The sequence below is a fragment of the Berghia stephanieae genome, chromosome 2 (assembly GCF_034508935.2).
Source record: "Berghia stephanieae isolate SIO BIC M18660-M18661 chromosome 2, UCSD_Bste_1.3, whole genome shotgun sequence".
Classification (NCBI taxonomy): Eukaryota; Metazoa; Mollusca; class Gastropoda; order Nudibranchia; family Aeolidiidae; genus Berghia; species Berghia stephanieae.
The window spans coordinates 14698245-14713244 of record NC_088361.1 but is presented as its reverse complement, the minus strand read 5'-3'; the positions used below and the strand labels follow the sequence as shown (position 1 = coordinate 14713244).

At 39.1% G+C, this 15000-nt stretch overlaps 2 protein-coding genes across 2 annotated transcripts in view; both read right to left on the bottom strand.

Annotated features, from left to right (window-relative positions):
• Positions 1–9644, bottom strand: part of LOC144966726 (rho GTPase-activating protein 19-like) — a 21686-nt gene extending 12042 nt beyond the window's left edge. The window contains exons 1-2 of the mRNA XM_078903495.1: positions 9195–9644; positions 3352–3583 (exon numbers count right to left, since the gene is read on the bottom strand). Of these exons, the coding sequence (XP_078759621.1) occupies positions 3352–3505 (154 nt within the window). The 5' untranslated portion in view covers positions 3506–3583; positions 9195–9644. The remainder of the gene's footprint in view (positions 1–3351; positions 3584–9194) is intronic.
• The window catches only part of LOC144964375 (rho GTPase-activating protein 19-like), a 150403-nt gene that overhangs the window by 16416 nt on the left and 118987 nt on the right, over positions 1–15000 (bottom strand). The window lies entirely within an intron of this gene.

Here is a 15000-nt window from a genome sequence, read left to right as displayed (position 1 = left end):
GCCAGTGTAACCCTTCCACACATTATTGTGACCATTCTCGATGCCTCGAGATAACGATAAAAACTGACTGACTGAGGGCATACATTGTGTATCATTGAAATGAGGATAGGACGGAGTCTGAACGAAATGGCAAAAAGATCTGAAGTGGGTGGCTGGTACAGACTTTCTCTTATTGTTGATAATGATGGTGGTGGGGAGATAAGAGCAACCTACTGCCAAAAGATTTGAAATGGGTCGCTGGTACAGACTTTCTCTTATTACATATGAAGAGTGGTTTTCCAAAACTCCATTACTCTGCTATCCCCCCCCCCCCCCCCCCCCCCCATTTTTAGATATTGATATTATTTCCCTTAAAATATTTCTCATTCGGTTTATTAATTTATCATATTTCAACATTGTGTAAACTGACATTAACTACAATTACATAACACAAAGTGTGTGCATGTTTTTTTTGTCGAAGTCACGTGCACATAATATTATAAAGTAGACGGACTAAAGAGATACGCCGTGCAGCACACTTTTATACATCCGACACGTAAACGCGAAAGATGCACGACTCGGACGCAGAGGTGTGAAAGTCAAAACGCCAAGGGCGCGGTTCGAGTCCGTCCCAAGTCAAAATAAAACCCAGCGAATACAAAAGGCCCCCCAATCACACAGCTGTAAGGGAAAACGAAACGTGCTAGACATAAACACAGAGGACAAACACAGTGACTAAGAACATAGCAGTTGTACTACAGATAAGGCATGTAACGTATCGAAAAGAATTCAAAACCGGGAGTATTGTACACAGTATTTTGTTGGGTTTTATAGCCACCACTGTAAACGTGACATTATGAGGTAAATTCAGTGCCAGTGATATCCCTTGAATATGATGAGGGGATGGACAGTGTCTGTCTTCGTCTATACCCCCCCCCCCCAAAAAAAAAAAAAAAAAAAACAAAACAAAAAAAAACAAAAAACAAAAAAACTTGAGCTTCTATATAGAGCGATATCCGCATAATGTGCTCAAAGCGCTTTACAAGGGTCCCTGACCATCAGCAACACGTAACATGTAGAACAAGACATGACGCATGTTATGCGATAATACTTTTTTTTTCGACAGAGACAACGCTGTTAACGGCAGGTACTCATTTTACACCTGAGTACGGTGAGAGAATGTGACTAAAGAGTCTTTCCAAGGACTCAACAATGCGCCGAGCGAGGCTCCAACCCAGAACCTTCCGATCCGAAAGCGGGTGTCATACCACAGAGCCACATAGCCGCACACAGTGCCAGTGATATCGTTGAATAATGATGATGAAAAGATACACACAGTATCTGTCTTCGTCTATTAAATTGAAGCTTACAATTATTCAACACTTATCGTTATGATATCCTCGATGAATTTTTTTAATTGGGAGAATGGGCTTGGTGAAATATAATAACAAAGCAACTCATCTTAAAATCGAAAACAAAAGTAAATAAAGCAACTATTGATACTGTGCATTTAGGTAAAATACTCACAATATCGGCAAGTCGCACAAAACTCCGTGTATGTGTAACCTTAAACGTTTACAGTTTGATTGGTGTAATTTAGTGAGAACTAAGCTGAGATTAACATAGATGTCTAAAAATGGTGGCAAAGAGCTGAGTGACGTCAATTGCGTTCCTCCTATATCCGATGTTACACAATATTAAGCACACACACAGAGAGAGAGAGAGAGAGAGAGAGAGAGAGAGAGAGAGAGAGAGAGAGAGAGAGAGAGAGAGAGAGAGAGAGAGAGATCGCAATAACGTTATAAAATCATTAATTATTCTAATAAGAGTCGAGATGCTCCTCCTCTCCTCCTCATTCTCTCTCTATATCCTCGTCGTTATGTATTAATCAAGAGCCGTTGACTCCCTAACTCAAGCGTCCAGAGACAAGGCAGGCCATTGTAACGGCTACCACAGGAAATCTCCATTGTAGAAGGAAAGGCCAGTGTAACCCTTCCACACATTATTATGACCATTCTCGATGCCTCGAGATAACGATAAAAACTGACTGACTGAGGGCATACATTGTGTATCATTGAAATGAGGATAGGACGGAGTCTGAACGAAATGGCAAAAAGATCTGAAGTGGGTGGCTGGTACAGACTTTCTCTTATTGTTGATAATGATGGTGGTGGGGAGATAAGAGCAACCTACTACCAAAAGATTTGAAATGGGTCGCTGGTACAGACTTTCTCTTATTACATATGAAGAGTGGTTTTCCAAAACTCCATTACTCTGCTTTCCCCCCCCCCCCCCCCCCCCCCCCCCCCATTTTAGATATTGATATTATTTCCCTTAAAATATTTCTCATTCGTTTATAAATTTATCATATTTCAACTTCAAATTCACAAAAATCCAGGAAATTCGTGAACCATTTGATGCTTAAAATATAATTTACATTACATTTCAATTCATCTCACGGATGGAAAATCTCAAAAAGTAGAAAAATCGACTTCACGAGATTTGGAAAACCAGCCTTCGTATTGATAATGATAGGGGTGGAGAGAAGAGAAACCAAACTACTCCCACATCCTGACCAGACCAACACAGAACGACGACAGAAGGTATACGCTACACAATGGCCAAAATAGTTTCAGATAAACCATGGTGACGTCCATAAAGTTCTGTATAGCAATACAGTATTTCAAAAAGATCCACATGATTACACGAGAAAACCTGGCTTTTACTGTGCACAGAATGTGCTATCTTTCATGCCCTTTACATATATATTATGAGACATAAGAATGAAGTTGAGTCTTAATATATCATTTTATTTCATACCTCATAGAAAGACACATACGTTACGGCAAACATGGAATGAAATTGACCTCACGTTACACATTGGTTTGTCAAATGTTATTTTTGCCAGTCACGACAGGTGGGCAACTGAACAAACTGCAATCTTTTGGTGACGTTCGCCAATACACTCTTTATCAAGTGACTAGAGAAAAAAAAAAAAAACCCCAATAATTGTGCTACAGTGTGGAAAGCACACACGACTGCTGAAGGGGAGGTTGAGTCAGACCAGTCCCAGTGAGTAGGACCCCCCCCCCCCCCCTTTGAACCTTAGCCACCTTTATCACATGCCTACCGACCGAATTTCAGTTGGTGAGTAGGCCTATTTTCTCACTGTGCTCACGCAGTGACGCATACATTCGAGTTGTGTTGTGTGAAACAACATGTTTCTAATTCTAAGGCCACCTGTATCCAAAAAAAAAAAAAAAATAGTGGAAGATGTCCAGATTCTAGAGGGCCAACAAATTCGACTAATCAGCATGTGTTCAAGATAGCCATGACCCAAACAAACAAACAAACAAACCAACTTCAACCTACCTTTCTTCCTAAAGATGGGTGCCAAAGTGAGCTTCTTCTTTGCCCCTCCGCTGGAGGAATTCTCTGGCTCCAGAATGGCCTCGAGCTTGTCGTCACTCAAGTTGAGGATGAAGGCCAGGTGCATGTTGCACATTTCACGGAACTTGTCCGGCATGTGCTTCTTTATGCGGCTTAGATACTTCTCTTCCTCCTGGGCCTGCTGTAACCGGGACTCCAGGTCTCCATGGTATATCTGGGGGGAAAACGAGACTGTTGAGTCAAATAGAGAATATTGTATATCCCATCTGGAAAGAATGATGATCCTACCCCCCAAAACGTCTGAGGTGAATAAAAATATCAATATCAACGATGATCAAAGTCAAAAGTCTTATTTCTAGGCAATTGTCAATATATATTTTTAAAAATCATACAATAACCGAGAGCAAAACTAACGGTGAAAACGATGAAAGCAGTAGCAGTGTCGCGCCACAAAGTGGGCGAGCGATGGGTATTAAGTAACTAAGTTTCTTCTTGCTCAAGGAAAAAGAAAAAATCCAATCGAAAGGCATTCAGTGGGGCTTGAACCCAGGACTATGGATGGAAAGGGCAATGCCTTATCTACAGTCATTAATAATAACAACAAAAACAACAACACGGATCAAATGAACACAACAGTTAAAAACAATTTTTTTCTTATTCTTTAACCCCCCCCCCCCCCCCCCCCCCCCCACCAGACTGCCAAATCGGGAGAGTCCTGATTTTATCAGTACAGTTGACCTATAAATATGTCTATTCGGATCGGAAGTTCATGGGTTCGAGCCTCGTTGGGCGCATAGTTGATTCCTTGGAAAACTCTTTACTCACATTTTCTCACCGTACTCAGGTGTATTTTGAGTACCTGGCCGTCAACATCGGTGTCTCTGTCGGAATAAGTTCTAATATCGCCTAACAGGCGTCAGGTCTCGATCTCCATGTTACGTATTGCTGTTGATCAGGGTCCCTTTATAGAGCGATTTGAGCACATTTAATGGATATTGCGCTATATAAAAGCTCTACTTAAAAAAATTTTTTTAAAAATTCCGGCATTCAAGGTTCCTCGTACCGTTGCACGTTGCAAGCATCAAGCGTCATAGACATTTTATAAAAGGATTGCACAACGTCAAAAGACTGGGGGAAACGGAGCGAGAACGGCCACTCGAGTGTTATAAAGTGCCATTGACCATCCCATCGCCTTTGAGAAATGCCAGTGGACGATGGCCATCCTTATAAGTTAATGAAAGGCTATCCGACACAACGGCGCCAGGCCCAGTAAAACCATCTGTCGAGTCGACTGAATGGAATGTGTGTGTGTGCAAAGAATTGATTCGGAACAAAATTGGAACGCTATTTTAACTTAACTACGCCCCAAAGGCCCACTCATATATTTTTTATACTCGACAAATAATCCTAGCCCCCCCTCCAGTGTGCTATGCAAATAACAGATCGAGTGCGGTAGAAAACAACAAACAAAATAACAAAAAAATACAAAATCAAAAAAAACAGCACAAATAAGATAAAAATGAAGAAATATACAAGATGATAAGTTTTAGGTGTAAGTCAAATGATGTAGATAAGGAGGAGTGATAATGGTGGTAGTGTGATGACGATGGTGGTGGTGATTGAGTAATGAGTGAGAGATACTATGGTGAGTGGATGTTAAGTGGTGGTGTATGCAGTAGTGATGATGTGGTGGGGGAAATGTTAAGTAGTATAGATGGGTGGTGTGTGAGTAACGTATAGTGAGATGATGACGATATGACGTAGTTGGTGGTAAAGAATATGATGATGTTGCGGTGCTGGTTGGGTCGTGGTGGCAGTGAAAGGGCAATTTACTCACATTCTCTCACCGTACTCAGGTGTAAAATGAGTACCTGGCCGTCAACATCGGTGTCTCTGTCGGAATAAGTTCTAATATCGCCTAACAGGCGTCAGGTCTCGATCTCCATGTTACGTATTGCTGTTGATCAGGGTCCCTTTATAGAGCGCTTTGAGCACATTTAATGGATATTGCTCTATATAAAAGCTCTACTTAAAAAAAAAAATTTAAAAAATTCCGGCATTCAAGGTTCCTCGTACCGTTGCACGTTGCAAGCATCAAGCGTCATAGACATTTTATAAAAGGATTGCACAACGTCAAAAGACTGGGGGAAACGGAGCGAGAACGGCCACTCGAGTGTTATAAAGTGCCATTGACCATCCCATCGCCTTTGAGAAATGCCAGTGGACGATGGCCATCCTTATAATTAATGAAAGGCTATCCGACACAACGGCGCCAGGCCCAGTAAAACCATCTGTCGAGTCGACTGAATGGAATGTGTGTGTGTGTGCAAAGAATTGATTCGGAACAAAATTGGAACGCTGTTTTAACTTAACTACGCCCCAAAGGCCCACTCATATATTTTTATACTCGACAAATAATCCTAGCCCCCCCTCCAGTGTGCTATGCAAATAACAGATCGAGTGCGGTAGAAAAACAAACAAAAGCAAATAAACAATAACAAAACAAACAACAAAAAATAAAACAAAGAAATACAAAAAGTAAACTAGGTCACAATGATGTTAAAAATGGAGGAGTTGTAGTAGTGGTGGTATTGATGATGAGGCTGTGGTGGAGGTGGTGGTTGAAGTAGTAATGATGAAGATGATAGTGACTTGGTGATGGTCGCAATAATGGTGGTAGTGATGATGACGATGTAGTGGTGGTGATTGCAGTAATGGTGGTAGTGATGATACTAATGGTTGTAGTGATATGATATAGTGGTGGTGGTTGCAGTAGTGATGATGTGGTGGGGGAGTTATAGTAGTAGTAGTGTCGATAGTGATGATGACGATATGACGTAGTGGTGGTAAAGATAAGATGATGATGCGGTGCTGGTTGTAGTCGTGGTGGCAGTGAAAAGGCAATTTACTCACATTCTCTCACCGTACTCAGGTGTAAAATGAGTACCTGGCCGTTAACAACGCTGTCTCTGTCCGAAAAATATATATATGGTAAAATCGCCTCTAACAGGCGTCATGTCTCGTTCTATACTATATATGTTGTGTTACTGTTAGTTCATGACCATTTGTAAAGCGCCTTGAGCACGTGTAGTGGAGATATATAAAAAAAGCTAAAGTACTTATAACCTCAAGGAGCTTGCCAAAAGGCACACGCTTGATTTCGATACTAATAACACTGTGCTGTAGGATTCTAACCAAACTTTCAATAAGGGGGTGGGGGAGACAATGCCTTATCTACAGTCATTAATAATAACAACAAAAACAACATGTATCAAATGAACACAACAGTTTAAAAACAATTTTTTTCTTATTCTTTAACCCTTTTCCCCCCACCAGACTGCCAAATCGGGAGAGTCCTGATTTTATCAGTACAGTTGACCTATAAATATGTCTATTCGGATCGGAAGTTCATGGGTTCGAGCCTCGTTGGGCGCATAGTTGATTCCTTGGAAAACTCTTTACTCACATTTTCTCACCGTACTCAGGTGTATTTTGAGTACCTGGCCGTCAACATCGGTGTCTCTGTCGGAATAAGTTCTAATATCGCCTAACAGGCGTCAGGTCTCGATCTCCATGTTACGTATTGCTGTTGATCAGGGTCCCTTTATAGAGCGCTTTGAGCACATTTAATGGATATTGCGCTATATAAAAGCTCTACTTAAAAAAAAAATTAAAAAATTCCGGCATTCAAGGTTCCTCGTACCGTTGCACGTTGCAAGCATCAAGCGTCATAGACATTTTATAAAAGGATTGCACAACGTCAAAAGACTGGGGGAAACGGAGCGAGAACGGCCACTCGAGTGTTATAAAGTGCCATTGACCATCCCATCGCCTTTGAGAAATGCCAGTGGACGATGGCCATCCTTATAAGTTAATGAAAGGCTATCCGACACAACGGCGCCAGGCCCAGTAAAACCATCTGTCGAGTCGACTGAATGGAATGTGTGTGTGTGCAAAGAATTGATTCGGAACAAAATTGGAACGCTGTTTTAACTTAACTACGCCCCAAAGGCCCACTCATATATTTTTATGGTGGCGTTTTTATACACCTCCGTTGGAGGTGTACAAAAACGCACCGTTTTTATGCACCTCCGTTGGCGGTGATGGTAAAGTTGTTGCTGCATACGTCCATGAGGTTTAAATAGTTTTAGATTGTAGTTTAGCACGCTGCTTAGTGATTACCGATGTACAATGATAATAAATTAAAGAATAATAACAATAATTAAAAAAAAATCAAAAGTAAAAAGAAACATGGCACACAAATACTGATCTCAAATAAATAAATAATTTTAGAAAATTAAAATCGAAGTTTTTTAAAAACATGATAAAAAGTCTTTGAAAAAAAAAAAGAAAGAAAAAAAAAGCAAACAAAAACAAAGTAAATCCAAAAAAATAAAAAGTCAACATTGGGAACCGAACCCGGTACTTTCAAGGTTGGAGTCTGACAGCTTGTCCACTGCGCTACGGAGCCACCTGACTGTTCAACACATTTAATAAGGTCTTTCTAAAACATTATTTTACCTTCAATGCAACTTCTATTTTCTGGTTTTATATTTCGATTTTTTAAAATTATTAATATTTTTATATAAATTTATTAACAAAAACATCCTACAGATGTCACAATATAACTTTCGCCATGTCCAAATGCAGAAACAATATCGCTAATGAAATTGGGTGGAATGCGCATGCGTGACGGAGGTGTATAAAAACGATCCGTTAAGATACACCGTCAACGGAGGTGCATAAAAACACTACGTATTTTTTTATACTCGACAAATAATCCTACCCCCCCCCCCCCCCCCCCCCCCCTCCCCTGTGTGCTATGCAAATAACAGATCGAGTGCGGTAGAAAAACAAACAAAACAACAAAAGCAAATAAACAATAACAAAACAAACAAACAAAAAATAAAACAAAAAAATACAAAAAGTAAACTAGGTCACAATGATGTTAAAAATGGAGGAGTTGTAGTAGTGGTGGTATTGATGATGAGGCTATGGTGGAGGTGGTGGTTGAAGTAGTAATGATGAAGATGATAGTGACTTGGTGATGGTCGCAATAATGGTGGTAGTGATGATGACGATGTAGTGGTGGTGATTGCAGTAATTGTTGTAGTGATGATACTAATGGTTGTAGTGATATGATATAGTGGTGGTGGTTGCAGTAGTGATGATGTGGTGGGGGAGTTATAGTAGTAGTAGTAGTGTCGATAATGATGATGACGATATGACGTAGTGGTGGTAAAGATGTGATGATGATGCGGTGCTGGTTGTAGTCGTGGTGGCAGTGAAAAGGCAATTTACTCACATTCTCTCACCGTACTCAGGTGTAAAATGAGTACCTGGCCGTTAACAGCGCTGTCTCTGTCCGAAAAATATATATGGTAAAATCGCCTCTAACAGGCGTCATGTCTCGTTCTATATATATGTTGTGTTACTGTTAGTTCATGACCATTTGTAAAGCGCTTTGAGCACGTGTAGTGGAGATATATAAAAAAGCTAAAGTACTTATAACCTCAAGGAGCTTGCCAAAAGGCACACGCTTGATTTCGATACTAATAACACTGTGCTGTAGGATTCTAACCAAACTTTCAATAAGGGGGGTGGCGGTGGGGGAGATAGATATATATAGAGAGAGAGAGAGCGAGAGAGAGAGAGAGAGAGGAGAGAGAGAGAGAGAGAGAGAGAAGCGAGAGAGAGAGAGCGAGAGAGAGAGAGAGAGAGAGAGAGAGAGAGAGAGAGAGAGAGAGAGAAAGAGAGAGAGAGAGAGGGTTTCAAATACTATTTTATTTCAACGTGATTAGATAGTAGATATGGTAGAAACTTACGAATATATTTCTCAAAACGGGCCTTCTCTAAAAATCCAAGGGTATTCGCTTTCTATTCCTCTTACTCTTACTCAACACAACAAAGTGAGAAACAGCAGTTGTTTTAGAATCGTAATCCGAGTAGAAATACACTTCAACTAAATTATAACTAAACAAGATTTTATATTTCAATTTTAAAACAAACTTTAAACTACCACAGCCACAGACATCACCATATGCGCATTTTGTAACTTGGTATCAGAAGACTAAATTATGTACATATTTAAAGCAGAACAAGTATGAATAATGCAAACGAAGCGAAGCTAAAGAGTCGTTTCACTTTCACGGGACAACATAATCCAGCATATCTTGATTTGAAAATGAGTTCGAATGTTTGTTGCACACTCCAGACTCTGGTTCAGTTCGAATGGCGATGTGAAATAAAACCTGGCAGTTTCATGTGAAGTGATCTCTTCAGCTGAGAGAGTGAGAGAGTGGTCAAAGTGACCAGCTGACGTGACGAAAGTTACGGGTGGGTGCACACACAGAAACATCACACGCATACACGAGTAGGGAGGCGTAGTGTATGGGCGGAGACTGCGAGAAACGCCCTACTTCGTCGGCCACTAGCTTGGTGTGTGTGTGTGTGTGTGTGTGTTGACGAAAAAGCCAAGGACAGAAATGGTTGGAGGGGAGGAGGGTGATGGTGGAGGGAGAGTAGGGGGAGAACGTGAGCTTTTATGGCGTAATGTCCAAAGTAAATGCCCAGCAGAACGCTTTACATTAACAATGGGCGAAAAACACACCCAAATGAACAGCGTCAATGACCGCACTGAACTTATAAGCTGACACGTGAACGAATTTTAAGGATCTCTCACGTTTTATTTTTCGACAGAGACAACGCTGTTGCAGTAATTAACGATATCCGAAATAGCAACTTGTATCATTATTGGCTACTGTCGAGAAATGCTAGTAAAGAGACTTTTTCAAGGACCCAACTTAACTCCGCCCACAGGACTCGAACCCTCGACCAACATGTACAAGCCGAAGCATCATACCAGTGTTAGAATAGGCCACAGAGCTGCATGGATGATCGAATTTCCTAGCAATGGGGGGGGGGGGGGGGGGGGGGGGGGGGGGGGGGGGGGGGGGATTCTAGTTTTATCATTACATTTGTGACCTGGAGTTGATATCAAGGGGAGAAAAAAGTTTTGAGAGTTCGCGTGTCTAGAGTGACTGGACTAATTTATTAAAACGGAATGTGTTCCAATTCCACGAATGACAAATGAAAAAAACCAAAAAAAAAAAACCAACAAAACTTATGGCAGAAGTTGTTCTTTGTGTCTTGTAAAATTAAAATCCACAGTAAATCTATTAAAATACAGGTATATAAAGAGGATTGCTGAACTGCCCCCCCCCCCCCCCCCCCCCTTCCAAGAGACGTTTCTTTTTTAAATGGCATCCTTGTGTGCTGCCACGGTGAAATCGTTGTATTGTTTATTAAAAGTATATATATATTATGTAACAAATGGAAATGGTGAGGAAAAAAAAAGAACCCCCCCCCCACTCCCCTCGAATTTTGCCAAAATCAAAAGAGTGGAAAATATTTACAAAATATATAAATATAAATAAATACATTATATTATATAGAGTTAAATCAACATAAAAATGATAAATAGGAAGTTTAGTCAGTTACAGTCAAAGTCAGGGGTACTCAATATCCACTGTAAAAAAAAAAAGAAAGAAAAAAGGCCAATTTGGACTAGGAACTTTTAAAAAAATGCTCTGTAGATAAGTTTGTATGTCGCAACTCAAAAACTACAATGCCAAGATTTTTCAGATTAAAAAAAAAAAAAAAAATTAAAACGAGAACTCTTGTTCAGTTACTACAAATATATTGCTTTGTAACTCGTTCATGGCTTTAAAAGGAGAAAAATAAAAGGATATGGCTCACCAGATAACTTTAGATATTTTTATTGTTACCCCAGCCTTCTTCAATACATTTAATTGGAGACCCCTCCCCCCAGTAATATTCGATACTTATTGGTTTTCAACCCACACATTATTAATATCAATGATTAGAATCTGTTCGTAGTATCAAAATAATAACGTTAAAAAAAAAAAGAAGGGAGAATAGTTTACAGCAGATTTAGATCCCAGTAAAAAAAAAAAACAAAAAACAAAACAAAAAGGAAACAAACGATTTAAAAAATAAATTCGCCCTACTTGGCACATCACAGCAGTAGCCTATTTGTATCAGATTTCATTTTGCAGTAAAAAAAAAAAAAAAGTGTCCTCTTGCAAAGGTGAGCTGCTAAAGTGATTGACCTGAAACCACTGAGCTCTTGAAAGTTCACGTTGCCTGATACTGATAAGAATAGGGTTATGAGTTATGATTTTTTTCTTGACTTGAGTCAAGAGCAGTTTAAGTCTTGCCAATGAGGATAAGCAGATCAATTAATCTATTATCTGTATCAAAAACAAATACTTATCTCCCATTCTAAAAATGGTTGTGCATGGAAAATAAAGAAAAAAAATGATAGACCCCCCCCCCTCCCCCAACCAAAAAAAAAACAAAAGCAACAAAAACAAACAAAACACTTTAAATTTAAAATGTCCCATCATATCATGTATCTTAGTCTTCATCTGGCTGAACGTTGAAGAGACTGGTATTGTATAGCTCTAGTATCTTGGTCTATAATCTATGAGTGAGAGACTGAAAAACGCCATCACTACAAGGTATTTTATTAGGGTGAAAATTCAATCAATCCCGGAAGAAGTTAAGCCAGTATTTTGAGATTCACACTGTTGTGAGACACCAAGCTCGACAAAGCCAAGTGTAATGTATTAGTCTTGCCGTAGCTATATGCGACATACTCATGAAAAAAAAACAAAGTTGTTTGCAGCTTAATAATTCTTTTGGACATTGAAATTAAAAGTTGAAAGAGGGGATGGGGGTTATCCCGATAGACCAGCTGTTTGTCAGTTTGTCATTGCCGGAATGGGAGGGGGCGTGGGTGACCGTAAATCTAAGACTAAGACGTCATTTGTACTTCAAAAGAAGAATCGAATGTAATATCATATATGACAAATACGGTTTAAATTCCCTTGAACGTTCTTCCATCTGGTTGAGGAACTGAGAGAAGGAGTACACTATCCAATGTCACATATTTTGTGCAAAACAAACATTAACAGTAAAGTTGGTCTGTCTGCGTTCTAACACTTTCATTTAAAAAGACAGGACAAATCGAAATGTGCACTCACCTTACTTATTCCTTAAGGCCACCAAATCCCGGTTCTTGAATAAAACAATTCAGAATCTATGATTTCATAGACTAATGAGCTAAGCCTCAGGTCAACAATAAATAACGGAACACAATACTGACAGTGGTCAGTTATGATGACCCCATAAAAGGTTGTAGCCGGCTGGAGATGAAAGAAGAGACGATTGAAAACACCGCTGTTACGCATTTGATTGAGACAGGCGTTTCTGATTGGTTCACTTTACAGCAGACAATATGAAGTCAAGGTTTCATTGGTTTGAAAATAACAAAGACTGCGCAGGTCCGGAAACGGCTCTTTCTTCCTGCGAGATTTGTTTACAAACTTAGCAGGTAGTCGCTGTTATTTTGAAATTGATCATAGTCAGTGGCAAATCAAAAGTACGTTATTGTATGATTTAAGTTATCAATCATAAATATAATTGCCCCAAGGTGACACACGGCACAATGACGACTAAGCACCGATTCGGTGCTAATATTGCTATAGAAAAGATATGACACTGTGTGGTGTATCTATAGTCTAAGTCCAGTCTAGTTTCGTTTTCGTATTATCTTCTCTTAACTCTTACAGTCTTACTCTTACTCTTGATTCATGACACTCTTCTTTAAAAAAACAAACAAAACACTCTTCTTTTCTTTGTGTGTCAACGAATTATTCTTATTATAACACAATAAAGGGGAAGGGGGAGAGTAGAAAGTCTAACACTAACACCTCAACTTGTAAACAAACGGCAAAACGTTTTGCCTTACTTTTTCATTCTTCTAATTATAACTTTCTATTTCTTCCCTTTACTTAACCAAACTGACTGTAGTACTACTGTACTGTTACTGGCTGTTACTCTTACTATTACTCTTGTAATTATAGGACTGATGAACTAATTTTACGGTGGATAGTCTTAACAAATTCATCATTACCGTGAGCTACTATTGAACTATTATTATCATTTATTATGATCAGAAATTTGACTTAATGATAAATGATAAAACAATTACAATAGTAACAGTCAGAGCACAATTATGTGCACTTTCAGAAATACGTGGTCCCTGTCGAGCGGAGTAATTTTTAATTTTACCAATGATTTTTTAGTCAGATGCTTTATGTTTCCTAAGAAAAAAGAAATGAAATTGACAACCTTGTGAGCATCAAATTATCTAATATTTGAATACAAGAAAAGGGTAGCTGATATTTTTACCTATATTGTGATCATGATTTAAAGGCATTGTAATGTTTCGATGAAATATATCACTTACTGGATTCTAGCATGCCGAGTTAAAGCACGCTCTGCAATACGGCACACTGGAGCTGGGTGACCAAATTTTATTTGTACTAAATAAGTCGTTTCCTCTCATGAGCTTCAGATATAGACTTGAACGCTTTTTGACTTCTCCGGAGAGTGTGCCAAAATCCAGCGAGTACTGTAGCATACAAGGAGAAAACATGGTGTAATTATTCTACTCTGCAGGGACCGTGTCTGTTCAAAACTGCTCATAATAGAATATATTTAGAGGTTTGGTTTTAGAGTATTTCCATTCCAACAATGAGACATCACTTTGGCTTCTCAACCAAACCAGTAAATGAATACAATTTGGTTTGTTAACATTTCTCAGAATTATTTAACAAAACCATCGTATTTAGTTTGTTACATCTCTCCATGATTATTCACTTTATCCGCATTTTGTCTCTATCGGTGGCCATATTTAGTTAGTTATAACTCGCTGGCTTGAATAGAGATTCGATTCTTACAACCGTTCTATTTTCAATTTCTATTAGTTTGTTTTACCTTATAGAGTGATCCAGAGGATGCACTGAAATCAGTGGGACTTGGGATAAATATCACCAGGACCGAAGTCTTATTAAATTTCAATTTCTGTTGGTAAAAAAAAAAAGGATCTTGAAACATGTTTCTTCTTGATTCCAAGGGCTCCTCGAATGCGCTGTATTTATTTTTTAAAACAATAGGTAACAGTATATATTTATTCATCAGGTCCTCATCACTCTGAAAAAATGGGTGAAGAAATTAAAAAGTTTAAACTTCGAGAAGAAAAACATATCACCAATGAAGTTGAGTTCATGGCATGGTCTCCATCTATGGACCTTTTGGCACTGGCTAATGCAAATGCTGAGGTAATAAAAGTTTTATTTACTTATTTCAATAAAAATGAATTATCATTACTATTTTCAAATGGAGTTGCAATCAATAATATGATTTAGTGATATTTTAATTATTTTTTATATAGTCTCGATAGAGCACTCGCTTCACATGCAAAGAGACTGAGGTTGATCCTGGGCGCAGTCAAGATTTTTTTCTGACTGCCTATGTCCACCCAGCAAGTATTGGGTAGCTGGGTTTGTTAGATCTGGTGTAAAGTACTTTGCAATAGACTAGCATCCTATCCAAAGGATTGCAAGCAATTGCTATTGTCCATTTCAGTCTAAGGAGACCGGGATAAACTTCGGTGCTATGGGCATCTTTTAAAAATAGTGTTTGAGTTTGGCTTATGCAGCATTACGGTAAGCACACATGCTTCCTAAACCTGAAGTGCAA